The 25,914-nt window shown below is 43.9% G+C and overlaps 1 protein-coding gene across 1 annotated transcript in view; it reads left to right on the plus strand.

Annotated features, from left to right (window-relative positions):
• The window catches only part of LOC147451054 (monocopper oxidase-like protein SKU5), a 61,232-nt gene extending 36,029 nt beyond the window's left edge, over window positions 1–25,203 (plus strand). Inside the window, exons 5-9 of the mRNA XM_086520009.1 lie at window positions 20,900–21,266; window positions 23,619–24,002; window positions 24,072–24,150; window positions 24,513–24,715; window positions 24,807–25,203. Of these exons, the coding sequence (XP_086376135.1) occupies window positions 20,900–21,266; window positions 23,619–24,002; window positions 24,072–24,150; window positions 24,513–24,715; window positions 24,807–24,915 (1,142 nt within the window). The 3' untranslated portion in view covers window positions 24,916–25,203. The remainder of the gene's footprint in view (window positions 1–20,899; window positions 21,267–23,618; window positions 24,003–24,071; window positions 24,151–24,512; window positions 24,716–24,806) is intronic.
• The last annotated feature ends 711 nt before the right edge of the window (window positions 25,204–25,914 follow it).

Below are 25,914 nucleotides of genomic sequence, written 5' to 3' on the forward strand. Positions count from 1 at the left end.
TTTCTGATAGATGCTTCTGTGACAAGAATTAGCGCAAACTGTGATGGTCTGTAAAGACAATAAAATCCGCTCCGCGTAGGTAGTGCCGCCACTGAGTAAGAGCATGGATAACCGCCAAAAGCTCTTTCTCATAAATCTGTGTTGTCAATTCTGGCCTTGAGAACAATCGGCTCTCGTAAGCAATGACATGGCCTTCTTGCACTAAGGCCGCACCCAGACTACGACCACAAAGATCACAATATACTTCAAATGACTTCTGCAAGTTCGGCAAAGTTAAAATTGGTCCCGTAGTCAATTTCTCTTTCAATATTTGAAAGGCAGTCACCTCTGTGGGTCCCCACGAGAAAGGGACTCCTATCTGTGTCAAGATATGCAAAGGGGAAGCAACCTCTGCAAAATTTCGAATGAATCGCGTGTAGGACGAACACAATCCCAAGAAGCTTCTAACTTCATGAACATTCTTCAAATCGAGCCAATCAGGGATAGTCTCTATCTGTGCCCGATCCATCTGCAATCCTGCTGCTGACACAATGTGTCCCAAAAAGTGTATCTTTGGTAGGAAAAATTCACTTTTCTTGGCATTAATCACTAGCTTGTGATCTCGTAATGCCTGAAAGACTTGAAGCAAATGATCTTTATGTTCTGCCTTATCCTTGGAGAAAACAATGATGTCGTCAAAGAAAGTGCCAACAAATAGCCTGTACTCTCGAAAAATCTTGTCCATCATCTGATTAAAAGTCGCACGAGCATTGGTTAGGCCAAAAGGCATCACCAAAAACTCAAATAACCCAAAAGTCGTCCAAAAGGTTGTCTTGTAGACGTCTCTCGACGCGATTCGGATCTGATGATATCCACTCTTCAAATCAATCCTGCTAAAACACAAGGATCCCTGTAGTCTGTCGAGTATATCATCGATCCTAGGAATCGGAAATTTGTTCTTGATGGTGATTTTGTTGAGAGCTCTATAATCAATGCACATTCTCCAAGATCCGTCTTTCTTCAAAACCAACAACACTGGAGAGCACTACGATGAAGTACTAGGTTGGACAAGACCCTTTTCCAAGAGGTCTTTCACTTGGTTTATAATTCTCTTTGTTCTGGGCTTGGCTTACATGGTTAGGTGGCCGGTTTGGTATTGTGCTTCTATGTATCAGATCAATGGTATGATCTTCAGGACGAGCGGGTGGTTACTCGCCTAGCAGGCCCTTTGAGAAGCAATTAGCATGAGAGTGGAGAAAATCTTGGCGTTCTTTATCAAGTACAGACATATTTGTCCTATCTTCATCACTCAACTCTTTCATAAAGATCGAGTAAACAAACAGACTGGATTTCATTAACTTTGAAATGGCCGAAGCTGATATAATAGGGACAGACTCGTCCTTAAGTTTAATATCAAGTACGTTGGTTCTGCCCTTTTCTTTAGTCAAAGTCGCTTTTCTAGCCCGATAGTCGACCACGGCGTTGTTCTTATGGTAGTAGGGAATTCCCAAGAGGACATCACAACCTTCCAAAGGCATTATGTAAAAGTCCTCATGCCCCAAATACCCCTGACAATGCAACCGAAGTTTGCCAATGACAGGTGTAATGGCTACATCCCTGCCGGGTGCCGCTAGAACTACCTCCGCTAGTGGTCCCATGCAATCGGGAATGATCTCAAGCCGCGTTGCCAATTCCGGTGTAAAGAAGTTGGCCTTGGCTCCTCCATCAAAGAACATTAGGGCTTCTTGGTCTTTCACTTTGCCCCAAGCTCGGCAAAGTTTTGTACTCCTCATCCATCGTGCTAGGATCGGTACGCACGCAATCTGGAACTAGTCCTGTTTTTATCTTGCCTTTTTGTCCATGTTCCTCAACTGCTCTCGAACTCTCAAGCCTTTTGTCGTCCTTGTTGTTCTGTGTCTTCTTAGGGCACTTCGCGGAGATATGTCCAGTTTCCCTGCATCCAAAGCACTTCCCTTCCCTTATGTAGCGAGCTCTCTCCTGAGGAGTGAGTTTGGGTCGTGCATCTTTCTTTTCTGGGTTGCTCTTTCTCTTTCTACTTTTATTTGTCGAAGTCTGTTCGGCTTTTTTTGTCATGATCTCATCGGTGGGGTAGGTCAAACTGCCGAAGTGAATGGCAAAACCCCGTTTTGCATGACTCATCAACTCCTGAATGGAAGCTGACTTTTGTTCTAAGCAGTGATCTCGGATCTCTGTAGAAAGACCCAAGGTAAACGGCTCAATCTGTTCCTCAAAAGAGATCTTAAATGAAGAGGCGGGTAGAAAAGAGCTCCAGAATGTCTCGCAATAAGCGTCCACTATATCCTTCTTGGTCATCCGAAGAAGGTTCCAAGCAGCTCGTATATCGCGTTCATACTTTCGAGTCAGCCCAAGAAGAAATAAAAAGCCTGTTGAATTTCAGCCATTTAACTAGCGTAGTCTTGTTTAATAGAAGCGTGGACCACCAAGTTCGAGCATTCCCCTTAAAGTAAGAGGCAACTCTCCGAATCTTAGAGAGCTCGGAGTAACGTCCTCCCAAGAAAGCGATGTCAAACTGTTGTACAAAAGACAAAGCCTTCGAAGCATCTCTATAACGAGAAAAAGTGTCAAATTTAATTGACCTTCCTTAAACTCTTGGACTTTCTTGCTTTTGTCTTCCTGAAAGTCATATTGGTTGGCTTTATAAAAATTCTTCTTCTTTGCATAAAAGTTGCTGTCATCAGAGTCCGAACTGTATGTAGACGAGTCCTCTGTAGTAGCGTCAATCACTGGACGAGATTTAGGCTTCTTTGCCTTTTTCTTGCCCTTTCCGAAGCATTGCTTTTTGCTTCGCTTTTTGCCTTTTCTGTCTTCTTCGCTCGAGTCAAATGAGCTAGAAGAATTGTCAGAAGAAGAAGAAGAAGAAGAAGAAGAAGAAGAAGAAGAAGAAGAAGAAGAAGAAGAAGAAGAACTGGGTACTCCTTCAAATCGAACACGCTTCTTCTGCCTTCTTGCCTTTTCAAAAGTAGATTGACGACCCAAATAACTTGGGAAGTCAGTGCCTTTCTTTTGCCTTTTGTCTTGCTTTTTAGCTTTGTTTTGCGCGTCAAAAAGCTGAGCAATTCGTGCATCAACCACCTCTTCTAATTCTTTCTCTGTATACTTCTTGGGAATAGGAGGTTTCTTGAGAGCGAGTTTTCGGGGTGGTTTTGTGGTCTTCTGCCACTGTGTGTGCACCTCCTCGAAAGAAGTATCGCTCATATATTTTGCAAATTTTGGATCGTTCAGAAAATTGAGCATCATCTTTGTTGCGTCGCCGATCAATCGTTGACGCTCCTTCTCTCGACGCTCCGCCTGAGTAGGTTGAGGTAGACCAAACTCCTCGCATGAATCTTCGTTGTGATCCCTTCTCGCATCTCCGGATGCACAAGGAGTCAATTGATCCTTGCTTGAAGCTAGAGGTGCTCTGGGAAAAAAAAAAAGGGATCGGATTCCCGTAGCAAAGAAATCGGCCGTGCTTTGATACCCCTGTAACAGACTTGGACACACCAAGTCGAGAATCTACCGTGACATCACAAATAAACAGTTCACAGTTCACAATTGATTCGACATTGGCCCGACGGAGTTCTGTGCCTAGAGATATTGGCCCCAAAGACTGGCACCCCTTTCGGTATTCTTTTTGTATTAATCTTTGTTCAAAGTACAAGAGTGCGGGCAGGCGCTCACACTAAGACTCTACGTCTAGATGCTCTGAGTTATGAGGCCCTGCTTGCTTTTTTAAAGAGTACAAGGGATGCCAAAAGCAGAGCCCCAAAAGCTTCTCATAAAAAGCTGTCCATAAAAAAGTGCCCTGAAAGCACTTTTAATTTTTTACCTCTCACAAGCCTCTTATGGTGTTTAAAGCAAGGCTTAAAAACATTACGTAGCTTTCTCTCTCTATCTGAGATCGCGTAGCCAAAAAGCATCGCCCAAAAGCTGCGTAGAATTTCCAGCCCTTTGCGTAGAAAAACAGCCCACGCAACAGCTCGTCTTTTGTACACTGCCAGCCACGTGTCAATCCGTATAGTCAACATTTTCAGCGGGAGTCGTACATTGCACTTCGGCGGGACAACAGTAGGGCGGGTGTGTGTGTGTGTGTGTGTGTTCTGGCACCAGTTTGTGACAATATGCTTTTGAGCTGATGTATTATGTGATGAGGATGATGATGACGACGAGGATGTAGGTTAGACTTACATACCTACTCACTCTAGGTACCCTCATTTATTTTTAATTTTATGTTCGCTAGACACTATACTAGAGTCACACATGGACGTAACCTGTTGGTGTCATAGGTCATTTTGGCCTTTTGAAGACGTTAATATAACGTAACATTTGATTTCATCTCTCTCTCTCTCTCTCTCTCTCTCTCTCTCACACACACACACACACACACACACACACACACACACACACACACACACACACACACACACACACACACACACACACACACACATCCACACCCAGACCCACACCCACACCCACACACATTTTTTTGATAGTATGATTATTTGATTTACTAATGGGAAACCTCAAGGCAAGGAAAACCCATGGGAAACATTACATGCTGTAAATCTAAAACAATCGAAGTAGAGCTCATAGTGAAGAGGGGAGAGATTCAAATCCCTAGCAAATGTCAGAGACTGGTGAAGGGAAGTTTTGAAGAGGAAAACAAAATCCACTTGAACTTGTTCGAACATGAGAAAATTACGTGCTTTCCATACTGTCCAAAGCACCCAGAATTTTACCCAATCAAAAAAGCATGCATATCGTGGAAGCAGTGGCGGAAGCACTCCAAAAATCTAGAAGTACCGGCCAAATTGCACCCCGTTGAAACGTTTGCGAAGGCAAGTAGTGATGCAATCCACAAACCGAGGTGTGTGAGAACAGAACCACAATAAATGTGTAATATTCTCATCACCCTCACCACATCGACACATCTCGAGAAGGTCACTCCTATTGAGTGAAGAAATTTATCACTTGGGAGGACCCCAATAACACATCTCCACAAGAATAATCGCTCTTTCAATGGAAGTTTAGCATGCCACACTTACATAACTCTATTGCGCCACCATGTAACACATTTATCCATATGCCATACCTTATTACAGTGTTCCTCTAGCCGGAGAGATAATTGCAAATGATAGTGTGCCTTTTTTGCAGCTAAATAGAGGATTAAAGATCTTGCATAATATCAATCACTAAGTCGATCCTCTAGAACAAGCGGTAGAATGGGAGATCTAGAATCAACAATGTCCGTGATTATCTTCCATGTGTTTTTGTAATGCATCCCAAGGCCAGGATTAACCGCTTGTCAAAATGAGAGTACATGCCCATCAACATCTACAACATCCGATATCACATCAATACCTTTCTGGGAGAGAAAGCACGCCTATCTTGGAGCCTATTGAACAAAGTTCTTATCAAAAACCAAACACCAATTAAAACTTTCAAGTCTAAGCGAATTGCCACTCTCAGCATCCCTACCATGCCATGTCAATTGCTTTATGACTTGTTTCCAATCCGTTATCAGACTGGAAGCAAGGGGGCAACTTGGAATGGTAGCTTCAAATTTTCCAAAAACAACATCCCATTAAGAAGGCCGCCAACGTCCAAAGGCAAGTGTAGAAACCGCATGAGAGCAAAAAAAAGCAAACATCAACATCCAAGGTTGCCTTTGCCCCACCAGTACCAATATTAGTGTAGCCTTCCTTGCAATAAGATGCAAACACAAGTGCATGATATTTAGACCACCACACTTCTTTGGAGTACATAATTTATCCATAGCAAGCAATCGCAACCCTTTTTATGAGAGGAAGTAGACTAGAAATGATCCAAGATCTGAGACATCAAGGCCCGAAGTTGGCGAGCTGGCCAATGCAACAAAGGTAAGAAAAATTGCATATATGCTATCAAGATGGACTGCACAATTCTAAGGCTCACTTGTAACGACCAAGTGGACAATTTACAATAGTGTAACTTGGATCTAATCTTGTGCTCCACCGAATCCAAATATTTAGAATTGCTCACCGACCAAGCCAACGGGTGTCCAAGGTGCCTCACTATCTGATGAGGGTTTACTATTTCACCTGGCCATAATATAGAGTGCCATTTGTTTTGGTGTAATGGCAAAAGCTTAGATTTTCGGAAGTTTACATGAAGCCCAACAACCAACCCATAAATGTGCAAGGCATGCATGATAAAACGAACATCATTTACATGGAATCATCCATATGAGCTTGCGCCACAAAATAATTGCGAGAAGGTAATTCCAATCCATGCAATTAACAAGATGTCGTTAAGGAGTCCAAATAAAGCAGTAGAGGATGAGTGGCAATAGCATTTAGGCTTATAGCATAGCACTCAATGGACATCCTTACCTAAGTAAACAACCAAGATTCCATGACTCTGTAAGCTCACCATTGATTTTCCAGAAGATTGACTGTGTTCATACAACAAGTAAACCACACGACGCATTTTCAACCCAAAATTTAAGCCCGCCATGATTTTTGCAATAAAATCCCACTGAACAGTATCAAATGCCTTCTCTATATCAACTTGCATGATGGGCACATCTTGGCCAGTATACTTTGCATACTCAATGCCGATGAAAGCAATTAGCAAGATTATCCATAATTTGTCTACGAGTAATAAATCCATATCGAGCGGCATGTATGCGGGAAAACAAGTGATCTTTAATCCGTATAGCAATCATTTTCGACAATAATTTGTATATGACGGGCATAAGGGTAATAGGCTGCCAGTTATAAAAGGATTCACAAAGTGCGTGCTTAGGCAACAGTTGCACCAGACCTTCTTTCCACACGATTGTGATAAAGATTGCGTAGCCCATGCATGGTTCATCATGAAAAGTAGAGGTTGTTTCAGAATTTCCCAAAAATGGAGGAAAAACTCAACCGTGAGACCATCCCACCGAGGGGATTTCCAATGACCATGATGAATTAGACTACCATATAGTTCAGCTTTAGTAAAAGCAGCCTCAAATGTATGTGCATCTTCCTTAGTCACAATAGGATGTACATATGATAAGAGCAATTGTCTAGCATGCAAGACCTCTTGCGACGGAGTTTCAGGAGTTGCAAACACTCGCTGAAAATGTTTCACGATGCAATGGACTAATTGTATAATTCAGCGTAACCGCGAAACGTTTCAAGGCCGAAACGTTTCACCTTGAAACGCGGCGTTTCACCACGAAACGTTTCAATCCAAAATGAGAGCACAGTGAAACATGAGACCGAAACGTGCGTTTAGCGACTTTGAAACTAAAATTATGATAACTTGTTGTTAGTGAAATGGCTTGCGTTTCATTTGGTGAGCGAAACGTTTCAAGGCCCGAAATGTTTCACCTATCCTTACCTGCCGAAACGCGTTTCATGGTGACGCTGATTGTATTTTACTAGTCTATTGTCCAACATTGTCCTTCACTCTTCTTATGGCCATAGATTGCTGCGAATGATGCACATGCTTAAAAAATAGTTTGGTGAGCATCCTTTATCCATAAGAGCATATTCATCCGACTTTCCATTTGTCCAGTTTTCGCGTGTTATGATGCATCAAAGAGACTTTAGCAACACATAAGGTCTTTGCTTAGAGATAGAGAGCTGTCTAGAGTTTGTAAGAGTTTCCAACTCTTGGCATATTGCCTTATGTGCTTCCACCTTGCCTCTTTGCCGTTGCATACACCAAGTACCACAGTCTTGTATGACTGCTTGTATATGCATAACAAAAGCGATACCAGGCCACATCCACATCAAAAAACATATGAGTCTCAAGAGGAGTGATTTACATCCACATCAAAAAACATATGAGTCTCAAGAGGAGGAATCACTGCTTCAATCATATTTTGGAAGTCTTTGTGCATAAGATATCACTCCATAATCTTGTGTGATCAGTAGAGGCTGTGACAACATATATTCCTCCAAATTCAAAGGCTTCCCTATTGACAATACCTTGAATCACCATCCATCTTCCATTTTGGTCACTGTAAGCAACAATTTGTTGTAACTCATGTCGAACAAGCATAAGCACTCCCGAGTAATTGGCGTTGATCGCATAAGCTATCCAATATCTCGCAAAGTAAGATGTATCGCCGGCAAAATGATGTTGATTATGCTCTTGAAGAACTACCATATTTGCCTTCCTTATATGTACATAGTGTCAAGTTAGCCTCCACCTGTCATGATTGCATAACCCACACATTATACGAAATACATATGAAAGAACTATGCATACTATGCATACTATGTGGTATGTATAGAGGACAAATGAGCAAGAGAATTAAGTGTTGGTGCCCATCGGCACATCCACAGAAACAACTACAAGTGCATCACAACAAGGGGTAGAAGAGAAGGCCTGGAGGGCACCTGGCAAGGAAGGTGGTTCTCTTGTAACCACTTCCTTATACGATCGCACCACCTTATCCCATGCCTCCGCTAGAGACTTATTATCATTATAGGAAAGCTTTGTTTGAGATGTAGTGTCATTAAAAGATGCATTTTTTCTATTGCCTTCATTCAATATGTACTACAAATTTTTATTTGATTTACTTTTATTCGTTTTCTTCAAAACCCTTGAAAAGGTGCAAGTGGACATTGCATGGCCAGTGTGAAATGGTTGCGGCGGAATGGGTTTCTCACATTGGGAGTCAAGTTTGGTTAGTCTCGTACTAGTTGGGCCAGTTAGCATTGAATTCTGATGAGTATGGAAGCCTGTGCGCGCCTAATGGAATTTGGGCCACTCGGCAAGTCACTGAGTTTCTTGTCATGGCATTCGGTCTCACAAATGCTCCTGCCATGTTCAATAGAATGATGTACATAATATTTATACCACATAGAAACTTCATGGGTGCATTCTTTGATGACATGATTGTCTACTCAAAGTTTGAAGAGGAGCATAGGGATCACTTGACCACAGATTTCAATGAGTTACGTAAGAATAGGCTACTCATTAATGCGAAGAAGAGTGAATTGTTCTTGGAAGAGATTCACTCGCTTGGGCACATTGTTTCAAAGGATGGGGTGCGCATGGATCCGGCCAAAGTGAAAGCAATTAGGTTATGGCCGGACTTGAATTCCCTACATGACATTCGAAGCTTTCTAGACTTATGTTCCTACTATAGAAGGTTCATTCGAAATTTTGCTAAGATTGCTTCTCCACTCCATGCATTGCAATGGAAAGGAGTTAGTTTCAAATGGACAGCCAAGGAAACTCTAGCCTTCAAACACTTGAAAAAGAAGCGGACTTCAGATCCGGTAATCGTTTTCCCAGATCTTTTGAAACCTTTTGTGGTTCAGTGTGATGCATGTGGCCAGAGTCTTGGTGCAGTTCTAATGCAGAATAACCGAGTAGTCGCATATGAGAGCAGAATTCTTTTGAAGACCGAAAAGAACCTTCAAGTTTATGAGAAAGAATTGCTAGCAATAATTCATGCTCTCACTAGTTGGAAACACTATCTGTTAGGGGCTGGTTTTGTTGTCCAAATAAATCATTAAACCTTGCGATATTTTCTCAAACAAATGAACTTGTCTGAAAAACACATGTGATGGGCAAACATCTTGTCAATGTTCTATTTTCAGATTGTGCATGTGCAAGGGAAAAAGAACGTGGTGGTTGATGCGTTGTCACGAAAGCCCCAAGTTTCAGCAGTGTCAATTTTGGACCATTGTGATCTAGACGAAATGAAGACACAATATGCTGAAGATTCAGATTTTGCAAGGATCTATGATCAGCTTGTTGATGGGCAACATCATGAGCACTATATGGTTAGGAATGACTTTCTCATCATGCATGTAAAGTTATGCATTACTAAACAGTTAGTGTGAAAGGTTTTGATGGAAAGTCATGCTCCACCATATGCTGGAATTGATGCGACAATGAAAGGGGTTGAAGAATTTTTCTATTGGCCAGCTTTACGTCAAGATGTTGACACATTTGTAAGGTCATGCTTAGTATGCCAAAAAGTCAAATTTGACAAGCAAAAGCAACCGGGATTGTTGCAACCATTGCTGATCCGTGATAGGCCACGGGAAAGCATAGTGATGGACTTTATCTTTGATCTTCCAAGAACGCAAACAGGCAATGATGGGATTTGGACTATTATTTGTAGGTTCAGTAAGCAGGCCCATTTCTTTCTTGTTAGAAAGAAGATAAAGGCAAAACACATGGTCAAGATATTCATGAGCAATATTTTTAAGTGTCACGGGATGCCTCAGTCAATTGTCAATGGGTGACAGGAATCCATGTATGACGACTTTTTTTTGGAAGGCATTGTTTGAGAACGTGGGCAGTACGCTAAAGTTCTCATTTTCGTTTCATCCACAAACTCATAGACAATTAGAAGAGGCAAATTCTAGTGTCCTAGATTTGCTTAAATGTTATGTGTTAGAGCACAAGGCAACTTGGGAACACCCTCTCATTGGTTGAATATGATTATACTAACACTATGCATATGTCGACAGACAAGGCTCCATTTGAGATAGTGGAAGGAGGGAAGAAAGTCCCACCCATTTTGCAAACTAAGGACAAGATATTTGACGTAGACAAATATGTGCAGATATGGATGAAACATACAGGAAGATAAAGATTGCTCCCGAGAAGACTCAGGCTAAGCAAAAGAAAGCTGTCGATTGTCACCATCATGAATTTGTATTTTCACCTGGTGATTGGGTACTTTTGCGCTTTGAAAAGGCTCTGGTCAAGGAAAAGGAAAGGCAAGGGACATTTGTTTACAAAGCTGAGTATCCGATATTATGGTCCTTTTGACATTTCAGAAAAGATTAGTGATGTAGCTTATAGGTCGAAGCTACCAGAAGGCTGGAAAAAACATAATGCTTGTCATGTTAGTTTTCTAAGGCCCTTTGTTGGTGATGTGCCTGAGAATATGCTTGATGAGAAACACACCCCGAAGTGGAAGAATGGATGAGATCCTTGTTTCTGAATAGATATTGGCACATAAGGAAAGGTAGGTTAGAGGAAAGGTTGCAAGATGCTATCTGGTGAAGTTCAAGAACTATCCAAATTTGGATGCTAAATGGATGGAAGAGTCTGAATTGGTTGATTCACCTGTTGCAACTATATCTTGAAGCCTTTCAGATGGAATCCACATTGACTTGATGTCATAGTTACATGGGACGGCGGGTCGGGGTCGGGACGGCAAAAGTCAGGAAACGGGGACGGGGGTCGGAACGGCAAAAAAAAGAGAGTTTTTTTGGCATTTTTTGACCTACACACATGCCACACACATAGAGCATCACTTTGACCATAAATTTACACTAAATAGACCAAAGAACACGAGTCATATAGGCTGAAATGTGCTAATAAAATATCGATGATCGATGGATACAAAATGAGAAGTGCATGGCACAAGGGCTCAAGAGTCAAAAAGCCTAAAGGACTTAGGATAAGCCTGAGGCTTGAAGGATAACAAAAAGTACAAAGGGCTATGTAGTAGGTAGAGTCGTAGACTCAAGAGTCTAGACTCGAGAGTCGAGTGATCAATGATCATCAAACTCAAGAAGTGCTCGCCTGCTGAATCTCCACATCGTCGTCGTAGTCGAGATCGTCAGCGACGTATGAGGGCTCGGGAGGCTCGCATTGAGGCTCGAAATCCTCCTCTAGCTCCTCCAAAAGAGTATCGGCCATAGATGGATTCTCTTGTGCCATCTCCCACTCAGTGAAAGGATCTGCCTTGTGTGTGATGCTCTTGGCAAGCATGCGCAAGTTAGCGCTCACAAACAGCAAATCATTGGCTCTCTGAACCCCAAGGCGATTCCCTTCTTAGAGGCAATGTGGCTGTACACACTCCATAGTTGCTCCAAGCAACTAGTGGTACATGCTTGGCTAAGGACACGAACAGCCAAGCGTTGCAAATGTGGGCCATCTCCTCCATAGTCCTCCCACCACAAAACCGAGCCAATCTTGTTGCGATCTAGCTGTGCATCTACACATCCATAGGAGCCCTTCTTTTGCCTGTAGTTGAGTAGCTCGTCTCTAATCTTGCGCCTAATGTCACTGCTAGGCTTAAGGCGCTCCAATGCAAGCCGCCATCCTTTGCTCACCTCCTTGTCGGTCTCTTGACGCCTTCCTTGAAACTCAGGGTCAAGCACATAAGCTGCCGCATGAAGTGGAGAGTAGTATCCATTCCACCTCGACTCACACAAGCCATGAATCTCCGCATATTGAACAGGGTCAGGCACAAGCTTCTCAAGTGCCTCTATCATCCGATCCATGGCTTCATAGACTTTGCCAATGCATGGCTGCAAGCTATCCACCACTCGAAGTAGGTGTAGAATAGGCTTGACCATGGCGTCAAGAGTCTTCACCTCCTCCCACCAAGCGGCGTGGTCGGCCCATTCTCGGCATTTCAATCCTACTGCTGATGTAGACTCCGGCATGGCCTGTAACTCATCACTGAGAAAGAGGCCCCTTAAGGCTCCGCCACATGTAGACAAGCGGCCTAGCATAAGCCAATTAAATGCAAATCTTGTCTCTGAATATTTGAGCAAGGACAAGTGGCTCCTCTTTGAGAATTCATGGCGCACTTTTTGATGGTTGAGCACAAAGGAGACAATTCGAGAGGCGTCACCAATGGTGGGTGAAATCCATGACAAGTTCCCTATGTCCTTGAGGAGGTTATTGAGGCAATGCGCCATGCAAAATGTGACATGGATGCTGGGATACATGCCTTCAATGATAGCTCCGGCTGCCCTATTTGACGCCTCTCCATCTGCAACCATACAAAGGACATTCTCCGGGCCGGTGATCTCTATGGTGCTTGTCCACTCCGCAGCAAGCATCTCGGCGGCCTTGCCACTATCGGATGCATCATGTGACTCCACAAAGTACATCTCCCCCTGAGAGTAGGCCACCACCCCGTGGATGGACCGCTTGCGGGTGTCGCTCCATCCATCTACAAGAAGAGAGACGCCATTGGTCTCCCACAAAACCTTTGTTGCTTGGGCTGCTTGCTCCACGGCAAGCTTCTCTTTGTCAAGGAGGGTGGTGTGAAGCCTCTCCGATGAAGGTGACACATAAGAGGAGCCATATTCCTCTATTTTTGTAACCATGGTTCGAAAGTATGGAGACCTATCGACACAAAATAGAGCATGTTGTGTTAGTCTGGAGAGTCGAGAGTCGAGAGTCGAGAAGTTATAACCCATTATGAATACAAAATGGAAGATTGCAATGTGCATATGCCAAGGGAAACTCATTGCGAAGCATGGAAGGCAATGTGGTTGTGGAAGAAGAATCGGGCAACCGACCTATCCACCTCTTCAATTTAGGATTCCAATTTTCGTTGAGAGTGGTTTGGCGATGCGGAACGGAAGAGGACGGTGTAGATCCATGGCTCTTGAAGGTTCGAGCGATGTCGTCAAGGTTGGCTTCCCGTTGCTCTCGCGGTGTCGCCGTGGCGGAGGGATCAACGGCAACAAAACGGCCCCTCTTGGCCGCTTCCGCAACCTCATACACTGTGAGCTTCTCAAGAAGATCCAACCTCTTCTCGGGAGCTACATGAGGGCAAAACTTCACTTCGTGACCGGGTTCATGAAGAAGATGGGCTCGCACTTTGTTTGAACCACCCGATCTCTTGTATGGACATAGCTTGCATGTCCATCGTCTTGCACAGCCACCTTTGCCACGCGAGCTAAAGTCGACTTCATCCCACCACGACCACGTTTGTACGGCGGGCCTCCTTCGAGAAGAAGCGGCTTGAGAAGTGGAGTTGGCTTGAGATGACATGATGGTTAGAGACTCGAGAGAGTAGAGCTTAGAAGTTAGAAGAGTTAGTGGAGAGCTTGTGTGGAGAGAGAGTAGAGGAGAGCTTCAAAGTGGGTAGAAGAGGGAGAGGAGAGCTTCAAAGTTCAAACTTGAGCCTTGAGCTTGAGGGAAATGGAATGAGCTTGAGCCTTGAGCTTGAGGGAAATAGAATGAGCATTGAGCATTGAGACTATGAGTATTAAGAGGCCCAAGGGAGCCTTTTATAGCCTCCCAAGGGCCAAGGCTCCAAAAATATGGCAGTTGGGGTTGCACAGAGCCGTTGCAAACGGTCAAAAATGGGCATATTTTTGAATCTGTTCCGGTCCGACCCCATCCGGTCCGTCCGACCCCGGTCCGTCCCCCCTGCGACCCGCCCGTCCGGGCCGTTTTGCGTCCGTCCCTCAGCGTTCCCAGCCGTTCCCGTCACGGTTACGGCCGTCCCCCGGCCCTAGGGCCCGTCCCCCCCGTCCCTTGTAACTATGCTTGATGTAGCTCTTTCGAGCTAGGTGAGAGCACGGTTTATGATGCTTAAAGGAGTAGCTTAGCAATTGTATCTACTCTTTCCATACATAATTTCGCTAAAGAAGTTTGTGCTTGAGAGTACATCAAATGACTTCTATGCTTGATATATGTGTGGTAGCTAGGTTGGTGGGATTGTCTTATCGTCCAATGCTACATTTCCGCAAGCATGTATGTCTTCGATTCTCATCATAGAATGTATGTGATATCAAGAGATATCAGCATGTAATATTATTGGCATGCAAGCGAGGCCGCTTGCAATATTCCAAGGGTGGGGTGTGTCATCAAAAGGTGTATGTTTCGTGTTGCCTTCTTTAAATATGTATTACATATTTTTATTTATTTTATTTTTACTTGTTTTTCTCGGAACCCTGGAAAAGATGCAAGTAGACATTGCTTGGCTAGTGTGAAAACGGGCTGCGATCGAATGGGTTTCTCAATCGGGAGTCTAGATCGGTCAGTCTTGACTAGTCGGGCAAGTTGGCAGTGAATTCTGACGAGTATGGAAGCCTGTGCACGCCAAATGGAATTTGGGTCACTCGACAAGTCACTCACAACTTATAAGTTGGTGGGAACTAGAGAATTAACTCAAAAAAGGCAATCTAGACACTTGGCGGCTCTAGAGCATAGTAACAGGGAATGGCCATTTTCAGGTCTCCGTTCCCCGTTCCCATTCCAAGTTCCCGTTCCGAATCCCCGTTCCGTGTTTCAAACGTGAGTACTCGTAACAGGGAATGGCATTTTGTTCCGTGTTCCCGTTCCGTGTTCCAGTTCCTGGTAACTATGCTCTAGAGGGGTTTTGTTTGATCCATCCCAAGAGGGGGCACCCATTTTTGAAGTGGAGGCTGATTTTTTATCACAAGTGAATTACAGAGTGATTGTGAGTAGTGGGTGCATGATCACAACTTTAATGGAAAGCTTGCCTTCTCCTTTGTCTCATGTAGCGCGATGATTTGCGGTTCACAACTTTAATTGAAAGCTTGCCTTCTCCTTTGTCTCATGTAGCACGATGATTTGCTCTCATGCCTCTCTCTCTCTCCCCCCGTTGGACATATGGTAATGCCCCTCTAGTTGGCCTACTCAGATGATCATCTACAATTCTGAGGGTTTTATGCGCGTTTGCCAAGGCAAGAGCCTTCTGAACACCGGATTAGCTAATTGCTAATCCCCACAAGTACGCACAATTCCATAACGAAAGATTGCAAATTTGGAGAGTATTCTCGCACGAAAACTCGTCCAAAGTACAGGGGAACTGTCCCATTGCACGCGGGTCCCCTTGGGACACGCGTAGATGTGTTCGCTCCACTAAAAACGATCCAAAATAGAGAACTACAGCATGTTGTGTTTTTTTGCATGTTTAGGGTTTCGCACCTAAATTGCAAGAGAACACCAGGGGAGCCTCTGAAAGGCCTTGGCATGCTTAGATAGGGCTTTGGGCACTTGGCAGTGGCAAAATAGGGATTTACAATGCGTTGAAATTTTGTTACAACTCACTGAAAAGCTTCTAAAATGCGAGGGAATCCGTCCTAGAGGTGTACTTTTGAGCTGCATGGGATCTTCGCGCCCGTATGTTGCGGTCGGAAACCTGCATTTTTAGCCCTTGACAGGTTTGGACAGTTGGGTGAGAGTTGGATCTAAGTGGTTAGATTGTCCATTATCAATTGAATAAAGAAATACCGAAAGGGACGCCCATCTCTGGGGCCTACATGGTGTTAGTCTGCGTGTGCCAGTGACATTCTAGTTACTCAACGCATCTTTGCTCTCTTTTCTTCTCAGTGCTCTGTGTAAAGTTAACATGTAATCAAATTAGTACCGCTCTCTACTGTGTACAAGCTATTTATATGCAGTCTTCAGCAAGGGCACATAATTACGGGAAGAAGTTGGGATTCGAACCTTAACCGTCTCTTTGGGTGTCACAAGGCGGGCACCACGTGCCAATAGAAAAGAACATATTGAAATCAGAGAGTATTGGCCCCAAACCTTGGCGCCCCTTTCGGTATTTCTTTATATTGCATCAACAAAGTACAAGCCGGTACTCCAGAATCTGCACCTTCTCCAGGAAGCATGCTAGAGAATGAGCCCTAACCTCATATTTAAAGGCCCTTGGCCTAAAAAGCAATTACAGTGAAAAGCCTTAAAAACTCAAAAGCTCCTGGTCCAAAAAGCAATGCCAAAAGCTGCCAGCTTTTCGTAAATCGTGTTGGTGTCCGTACAGTCCGCCATGTGTCAGCCCGCCACGTCAGCAAATCAAGGTCAGGGTTAGGGTTTCGGGCAGAATTTAGGGTTAGAGTTTCAACAGGAATAGGGTTTTAAGCATAATTAGGGTTTTTGATTTTAGGGTTAGGGTTTCAACAAGATTAGGGTTTTGGGCAAAATTAGGGTCTTTGATTTGAGGGTTGGGGTTTCAACAGAATTAGGGTTTCAGGAGAAATTACGGTTTCTGATTTTAGGGTTAGGGTTTTAACAGAATTAAGGTTTTTGATTTTAGGGTTAGGGTTTTAGCAGAATCACGGTTTCGACACATCAGCAGTTTGTTACATTGGGAACGATCCAAGCATTCCTCACTGTGTCCTTGTCTTTGCCCTTTCCTATTTCTTTTTCTTTTTCTTTTGAAACTATGGAATAATGTGTTGTAGACATCGATACCTGTTTCCTCTTCCCCTTATCCTCGAAGGAGGGCGCTGCTACAGTCGAGGCACCATTATGTCCAAGTGCCGTGTGTGTGGTGGGGGGGGGGGGGGGGGGGGGGGGGGGGGGGGGGGGTTGGGGGAGGGGGAGGGGAAGGTTTGGGGGCAGTAAGGTAGAAGCGGAAGGTCCTGCTCTTGACATTCCAATTGCATTTGACCGAATTTACCACAATGTAAACATGAGTTGGCATTTTTGCCCCATTTCATCTTAAAGGGGCGTTTCCCTACGAATGAGTCACCTGAATTTAATGTTATACCTGCTGGCGTAGGAACATCTGTTATGTCCCACAAGATGTAGAATCTATTAGTATTCGCATCCAACCTGGGAGGGCAAACCATTTTCCCCATTGGGCAGCCAACAACAACGGAAGAAAATGATGCCATGTACGGGGAAAATCCACCACCTACACCCACACTGGGCATTTGAGACTTATAATCCTTAGTAAGAGCCCATGGCAATACATGCGACAGGAACCATCAGCTGTTGAATAGGAATGAGGACCACTTTCTCAGGTTCCGGGCCCTCCTAGGTAGTGCATGCATCTTCAAAATCTTCGTGTAAGCATTCCTTGATGAGGGACATCGCATCAGCCAATGAAGAGTCCATCGCTTTGCGTCTTTTGTAGATGCAGGGGTTATCCTATACGTAGCTGCAAAAGCCATATGTAAAAACACTCCGTCAAATCTAAAGGTACGCACACGGTACACGCCACTCCTCAAAAGCGCGCACACACACACACACACACACACACACACACACACAAAAACAAACACACACCAAGTGACAGAAGCAAGGAAGAAATGCTGTACAATTACTCCTCACACACCTACAGACACTCCAAGACTATAGAACTGCAAAGAAGGAAGGTTGTACAAAGCTAAGCTAGGGGCAGAAAACTGCAGAGAGCCAGCAAACAAACAAACACACACACACACACACACACACACACACACACACACACACACACACACACACGCACGCTTGCACCGACGCACCCGCAGGACTGCAGGTCTGCCAGAAGCTGCTAGCTGCCCAACGCTGTCGACGAAGTCAATAGCTTCGACAGGCACATGAAGGGGCAAAGGCAGCAGGCAGATGAGCGTGGAGGAGTCCGCAGGTTGTGCAGGAGCTCATGATGGCAGAATGCTGCACAGGGCAATAGAACGGGTAGCAGCTCGCTTACACACACTTAACACACACGCGCACGCGCGGGGGCGGGGGTGAGCTATTTTATGCATAGTTACCCAGAACGGGAATGGGAGGGTCCGGAACGGGACGGGAACAGGGAGGAGGAGGGGGGGCCAGAACGGGAACGGGAACGGGAACGGGGCTAGAACGGTCCACCTAAAGTAAGGATTGAATTACCTCCATTCATCTTAGTCTCAAATAAACTCCTAAACAACCCCAAAACTGCCCCCAAATCTGCCCTCAATTTGCACCAAATATGTTCCCCGAACAGCCCTAAATCTGCCCCCAAAAGCCCACTTTTGGCCGTTCCGCCCCGTGTTTCGTTGTTTTGTCTCATGTTCCGCCCATTCCGGAACACCGTTCCGGTTAAACCCCGTTCCGGAACGGTGTTCCGTTCCCATCTCCGTTTCGGGAACGGGACTCGTCCGGAACACCGTTTCGGAAGTTTTGGGCTGTGTTCCCCCCATTCCCTGTTACAATGATTTTATGAGACAATTACTTGCTGTGGGTGTGTTCATTGTTATGGCATGATATCTATTACATCTGTATATTATTCTACCAGGGCAATTTGCGGAGGAATCTAAGTACTGACCTCTATCTCTTACATTGGGTTAACTATTATCATGATGTACAGGTTTTTGTCTCTGTAAACATCTGATTTGAGCGAGGAGGCAATGCTCCCTTGAAAAGGGATACTTCCTCAATGCTGATGCAAAATTTCTCCCAACCTTGATATGTGACAAAACTGCACTTGTGTCTTCATTTGACATCATTTTGTTCCCTGCATTTATTATCCGCCTTACAGTATTGGAACTGTTGCTCATTCAATCAATGAGTCACCCAACCTATTGACAACAATCAAGGCAAGAAAATGTATCCCTTGAAAAGGAGTCTTTTTTCAAGTCCCTTTATTAATGTCCCAATTGACATCCATTTGTGCCCTACGTCCATTACCTTTCTTGCAATATGGGTATATTGCTCATCATAGAAACAGATTTCAAATCCTGAACCATTTCTTTTTTCAAAACATTTCACAATATTATAAATATATGAATTGGTTGAAATATTGAGGCAAATGACTTTTGGACCATTTGTGGTCTTCTATCTTGTATGCTCTATGTACTTCGTTTCTCATCTAGTATGCTTGCTTAAACGTGGCTGAGTAGAGACCTTGGCACTTACTCAGCCGTGCTCCCTTTGACCTCCTTGCCAGAGCTGCGGTCCTGAATAGAAACTGAATGCTTCGTGAAGACCACCTCCATGCCAAGCTTGCACACCTCGTGCATGGACATAAGATGCAATCGGAGCTGGGGAACATAGAGAACCTTGGAGGAATGCATTCCCTATTTGCCATTTGGGATAAACTCTTGTGCTCTTTTTGCGAATAGGAAAAACCCCTTTGCTGCCAATAAGGATGGAATTGCAAGGGAAAATGATGGAATATGCTGCAACTAAGCTCTTAATCCCAAGAGCTTCCAGCATATGAGATTGCCTTCATGCCTGGTATGAGTGCAGTAAAAACAGGAGAGGGGACATTGGAACTTGGTAACAAGAAAGACAACCGGTAGCTTTTACAATCAGTTACTACCATGCGGCGGTCTTTGTAAGTGAGGGCATGATAGCTGAGGAATGAACAAGGGATTGGGCATCTAAAGAAAGACTGTCGTGCATGGCAAGCGGATAAGAATGTTAGCTTGCATGACCCTGCAACACCAATTTTCAAATTGAGTAGTAGGAACCAAGGGCCTAATTGGTTTTTCAGGAGTGGTATGAGAGTTCGCTATCAGAAGGGAACGCATCCATGAGATTAGATTGGTTATTAAGGATGTACACTGTTCAGAAATCTGATGGACACAGACAATGGATTATGAGTACTATAAAATGTGCCACAAAGAATTTATAGAAGTGATTTGGATGTTCTCCCCTGAACCATGAAGACGAGCTATGACATTGGTGTTGATTGGTAGCAAGAAGAATGGGATGTGGGATCTCGTTGCTAGGCAGAATTATGGACACATTTTCTCCCTTTCGGCATAAGGTCTGTCTTAATCAGTAGTCAATTCTTATCAACATGGCATAGAGCAGTAGCTTTATTTATTTAAGAGCAACGAGACACTTGTAGATAGGTCCATCATTTCTTTGAATGTGGAAACTGATATGACTACCTTCGCCAAGGCCCAGGCCCCATTTTATTGTGTAAAGTGCAGTGAGTGAGTGGGTGCTCTTGAGGATTTTGAGGCCAAGCATGTTATGATCTCATTGATAGCTCCTAAGAGGGACCGAAGTCTTGAAAAGGTCCTAAACCGGAACTGAAATTAGTGTAGGCTTTTTCAAGGGTCTCAATAGAACCTATTTTCCTTTTCCTGGTTTTGATCTTTGGTCGTTGCTTGCCCGTAGAAATGATCTCTGTCCTTCATTTCAGGTTGTCGTGGTGGGCTTGGTATAACTGGAAGCCTATGAATGGGCACATTTTCTTTCAATTTGCTCTTGGTTATGTCATTTTCTTCTCATGGAGTTCACCTCTGTGCAGGCTGAGGTATTGCTGCTTATATGATAGGAATTATCTCTCTTGAGGAATAACTGTTTTAAATTTGTGAAACTGGTCAGTTTGCTAGTAATGAATTATCACTCGATACTGTGCTTACTTAGGAAAGCACATAATATGAAATTGAAACTGAACATTCTTGAAAGGTCTCAGTGAATTGGAGTGTGTTCTTCCTTTGCCACTTGACAGGAAAGACGTACAGATTTCGTGTTTCAAATGTGGGTTCAAGCTCGTCTCTCAACTTCCGGATTCAAAACCACAATTTGTTTTTGGTGGAAACTGAAGGGTCTTACGTGGCACAGCAGAGCTACAGCTCTTTGGACGTACATGTTGGGCAGAGCTACTCTTTCTTAGTCACCATGGATCAGGATGCTAGCTCAGACTATTATATTGTCGCAAGTGCTCGTTTTGTTGACATAACTAAGTGGTCACAGCCAAATGGAGTAGCTATTCTGCATTACAGTAATTCCAGGGGCCCTGCCACTGGCTCACTTCCTCCGCCACCAGATGATGGTCAGGATCCACTTTGGTCACTAACTCAAGCTCAATCCATAAGGTAACCCCTTTCTTTCTTTTGGCCTTTAATGAATATGGTTTCCCATACCTGGCAAAACGCAAATTTCCTATTTTCAAGCTTGATCTTTGCCCAGTACTCCATATTAGTGTAAGAGATGATTTCTTGGTGATGCTGGTGATGCAGGTGTTGAGGCGGCGGGTTGCCTCAACTTCTCTTCCTTCAAGGTGTTGTGCACAAATTGCAATTTCTCTTTTTGTGACTCTTCCTGTACCTCTTTGTGAAGGCTTTCCTTCATCACCTCCACCCATCCATCCTTCTTGGCTTCAATCTTCTCCTCTATGCTCGTAGTGATCACCTTGGTGAGCTCTTCCTTGATGTTTTCTGTTGGCACAACGGGCATTTCTCCTTATTCTTTTGAGGACTGGTCTGACACAACGTCCCCTTTGAGGCGGTCAATCTCATCACCTCCTTTTCTCGTGTCCAATTTTCCTCTTTCGTGCAGTCCTATCCTCCTCTTTTTTCTATTTCTCTTTCTCTTTCTTTCTCCCATTCTTTCTCCAAGGGCTCGGATCCCTTTTTCAATTTGCTCGACTCCGCTTGAAGCTTGTGGTCTGTTATAATGGCTTCACGCACAAGTTCTTTGTGGTGGTGGCCTAGTTCAAGATGGGCGGAGTCGGCTGGAGCCATTTTGGAAAGGGGGGGGGGTGTCACCAAGTGCCCTCAATCATGGGCGTATGAGTGCGTGCGTATGTGAAGTCTTCAAAAGGCCAAAATGAGCTGTGAGACCAAAAGGTTACATCCATGTGTGACTCTGCTACAGTGCTTGGGGAACAAAAAGATAAAAATAATGTGGGCACCTAAAGTGGGCAGGTATATAAGCCTAACCTACATCCTCCTCATCATCAACATCCTCATCACACAATACATCAGCCTTATCAACACCTTCTAAAGGCCGAAGTCCACCTATGAGACGGAGCAGTGTACATGTTGTTCTCCTCTGGGTATCCAGAGAAAAGGACCAGTGTGCTGAAAATAAACATGCTACGTAATGAATAGACTGACGTGGCAGTGTGTTTACATGTGGAGGAGGGATGAAAGGATGGAGCTCTAACTCTAATGGACTTGAAATTAGTAGGGCTAAGGGGATGAATGATGTATGTAAAGGACGATCTAGCTCCATTTGGTATCAAACTGGGGGTGTATAATGGCATGCATAGGTGGGTAGGGATTGAAGAGCCCCCACGGCATAGCTAGAGGGTCTGAGAAAGCCCGCTTATTCTCCCTCTATCTGGCCTGCTCGTGTCGCAGTCAAATCTCTCTGATGGCCTTTGTGATGTACTCTCTGGGCTTGGTATCCTAGTGCTCTGGGGCATCAACATCCTTTGACAATTTCTGCCTGATGTGGAGCAGCTCTCTGAGGGAAGTTCGTGATCTGTGACTGTTGCCCTCCACTCGTATGCATGTGTGACTAGAGGAGAGCCTCCCTTTGTCTCTGAATCTCTGAATCTGTGACTGTTGCCCTCCACTCGTATACGTGTATGACCAGATGGGCAAGAACTCTAGACCAAGGCACTTTTACATCCTATTTGCTCAGGGCATATTTCCATTTGCAACTTGCCAAGTGCGACCACTAGTACAAGAGGTGATTTCACCATGAGCTCTTGAAATGATAACAAGCAGCAATGCACATTGTCAAAGAGATGAAGCAATAGGCTTATGACAGATCCAACTAAAAGAGTTGTCTTGTACTGTCAACCATGAAAACAGGCTTTCATGCTCATTGTACTGACGCCTTGAACATGTCTATGGATTATTATTTGTATTCCATGTTTGTCTGAAAAAAGACTCAAGAAGGGAATTTCTCCATTTGCAGCTTGGGAGAGCACCTAAGTGGCATGCATGTCCACAGGCATTCCAATTTTGAGAATAATATTGCCTCAAATGTCGTTGCATATTTTGCTCTTGCTTCAGTTTCCACACATGGCTTCAAGATACACACGGGGTTTTTGCTCTTGGAAGGATATTATGAATGCTATTTGTTGAAAAGATGTAGAGCCTTAGGCTTTAGCTAGGCCTCTTTCAAGTATATTCAACGATCAAACCATTTAATAGGAATTTAAACTGTAAAATTTCAGATAGCAATCACAATGTTACGCTACCAATACAACACTAGCATCCTGGCTGCATTCTTCCCAAGCATATCTTTTCTGTCTCTGTGGATTCTTCACCTACTAATATTCTAACCCAAATTGCAAGTCTTTGGGCTAGGGCTTCTAGTTTCTAAGTATGAATAAGCAAATTGCAAGCGTTGTTTGCCTTAAGCATTGCCTCGATAGCCCGTGCTCTCAAGACCTAAATAGCTCATTATTTCTGCAAAAAAGCTGTTTGCAGGTGGAACTTGTCAGCAGGTGCTGCCCGGCCTAACCCCCAAGGATCATTTCATTATGGTCAGATTGCTGTGTCTCAGACGTTGCTATTGCGTGGTAGTGGACCCATGAGCATCCAAGGAGGAGGGTCTTTACGTTATGGATTAAATGGAATGTCATATGCCACCCCATCTACTCCTCTCAAACTTGCTGACTATTATAGGCTGAGTGGAGTCTTTATTGTGGATGCTTTTCCTAGCAGGCCCAGTACAAACAGTCCTGCATCTCTGACTTCCCTCACTTCTGTAATTTCTGGAGGATATAGAGGTTTTATGGAGATAATATTTCAGAATGACGACAGTGTCGTTCAGAGCTATCATTTGGATGGATACGCATTCTTTGTTGTTGGGTACGACTTTAAGCTTTCTGCTCTCTATGTATGAGTATGAGCTTAGCTGAAACATGGTGCTGGGGGCAGGTTTGGCTCAGGAGAATGGACAGAAGCTAACAGGGGGAGTTACAACAAGATTGATGCAGTAGCAAGGTCAACAACACAGGTAGTAGACGAGTTTGTGTATGGGTTCGTTTGTGTGTGGCTCCCGGCCTTTTTTCTGAATGTGTTGGGGCTAATAATTTACACTACCCTGCCATCCTACCCTCTCTCTACTCTTGAAAATTTCATTTATTTGCTAGGTTTTTGTAGACTAAAGTCTAAAGGAGAACTTGACTAAAGTCTAAAAGAATGAAATAACAAAAATAAGATGCTAGAATGACTTATATAGAGAATGGAAGTGCCCTCTGACCTTCCAATTGTCTCTCTTTCACCTTCCATCTTCAGAGTTTCTTTGACACTTCAATTCATGCTCGTTCATTTATTATGAATTCTCTTCATTTCAACCAAAATGGGGGATTTTCATAGGTATTTCCAAGATCTTGGACAGCAGTACTCGTAGAACTGGACAATGTGGGTATGTGGAACTTGCGCTCGGAGCTGCTGCCCAACTGGTACCTGGGACAGGAGCTCTACATCCGTGTGCTCAATCCGGAGAATAGCATCCAGACAGAAGCAGCAGTACCAGACAATGCCATCTATTGTGGTCTGCTTGCTTCCAAACAAAAAGCGTATGTTTACTTTCAAATTTAAATAACTGCATTCATGTGAATTTGGATCATACTTGTCTGCTTTTACCTTTTTTTGGCATTTTTGCTGCAGGGCTTTCACTGCCCCCAGTACGAGTGGGGCAGCTACTGGGCTTTTACTCCCATTCCTCAAGTTCTTGCTGTGCAATTTTATCATCTTATTAACGCTCTTCTCATTGTAGCTAACTACTCAAGCTCACAAGAGTTGGTCAATTTTCCTAATTTTCTCCATTTTAGGAACAAAAATGGAGAACCCTATTCATTGAAGTTGTTCGTTGGATGTTGTATGAGTTTGTACAAGTAAACGGGCCTGAAGGAGAAGCATTTGAAGCTTTCCTTGCATGTATGACCAACTTCCTCGATCCATCTAACCGGTTTACATTCAATGTGTGGTAGAAAGTTGAATATTGAAAACATTTTGGGATTCAAGTCAGCAAATCATTCTCGGCCTTGAATCTTGCATCTTTCTTCTGCATTCTCTAACCTTTCCTTCTCTTGAAAATTTATGACTTAGCTCTTTTGTTTACCATCACAGAATGCTTTGTGTGGACCCTAAAAAGTTAATGAATCTGTCTGATCTGCCAATAAGTGCTTTCTTTTTCTGCGTCCCTTGTGCAGGATTGTGCTAGTGTGTGCCAAGGTGTGGTGATATTTGCAGCCTGTAGGATTGGTGCTAGGACAAATCGATTGCCTGTAAAACATTAAGGATGGTTTGGTGATGCAATTGCCCTTGTTGAATAAAGACTTCTATTGAATGCTTTATCTAGCATTACGTCAGTAAAGAGATGTATGCGAGCTTAGATGCATTGTCCTCTCCGTTTTTGGATCTGGGCTATGCTGGTTTCTGCATCGCAGGTTGGCTTATCGATTTTTGGAGAAGTTTGAATTCTTACTTCAAATTTAACAGCATTGGAAGATATTAAAATTAGGTCGAAATGGATTTTATGAAGGTTTACAGATTTTTTTCATGCTACAACCATTTACAACTGTTGATGTCAGTTCTCAGTAATATTACAAATATGATGCATGCCCACCAAGAGTAAGGAAAGACTAATGGAGAGGCAAGCCAGGGACAGCTCTCTATATGAGCCATTGAGATCATCTCCTCCACTGAGCAAACAATAAGCACAAGAGCAAGTTGTAAGCCAATAGGAGGATATGTCTATGGAGGGTGTAACAAC

Source organism: Adiantum capillus-veneris, chromosome 9 (genome assembly GCF_014529385.1).
Source record: "Adiantum capillus-veneris isolate H3 chromosome 9, ASM1452938v2, whole genome shotgun sequence".
Taxonomy (NCBI): Eukaryota; Viridiplantae; Streptophyta; class Polypodiopsida; order Polypodiales; family Pteridaceae; genus Adiantum; species Adiantum capillus-veneris.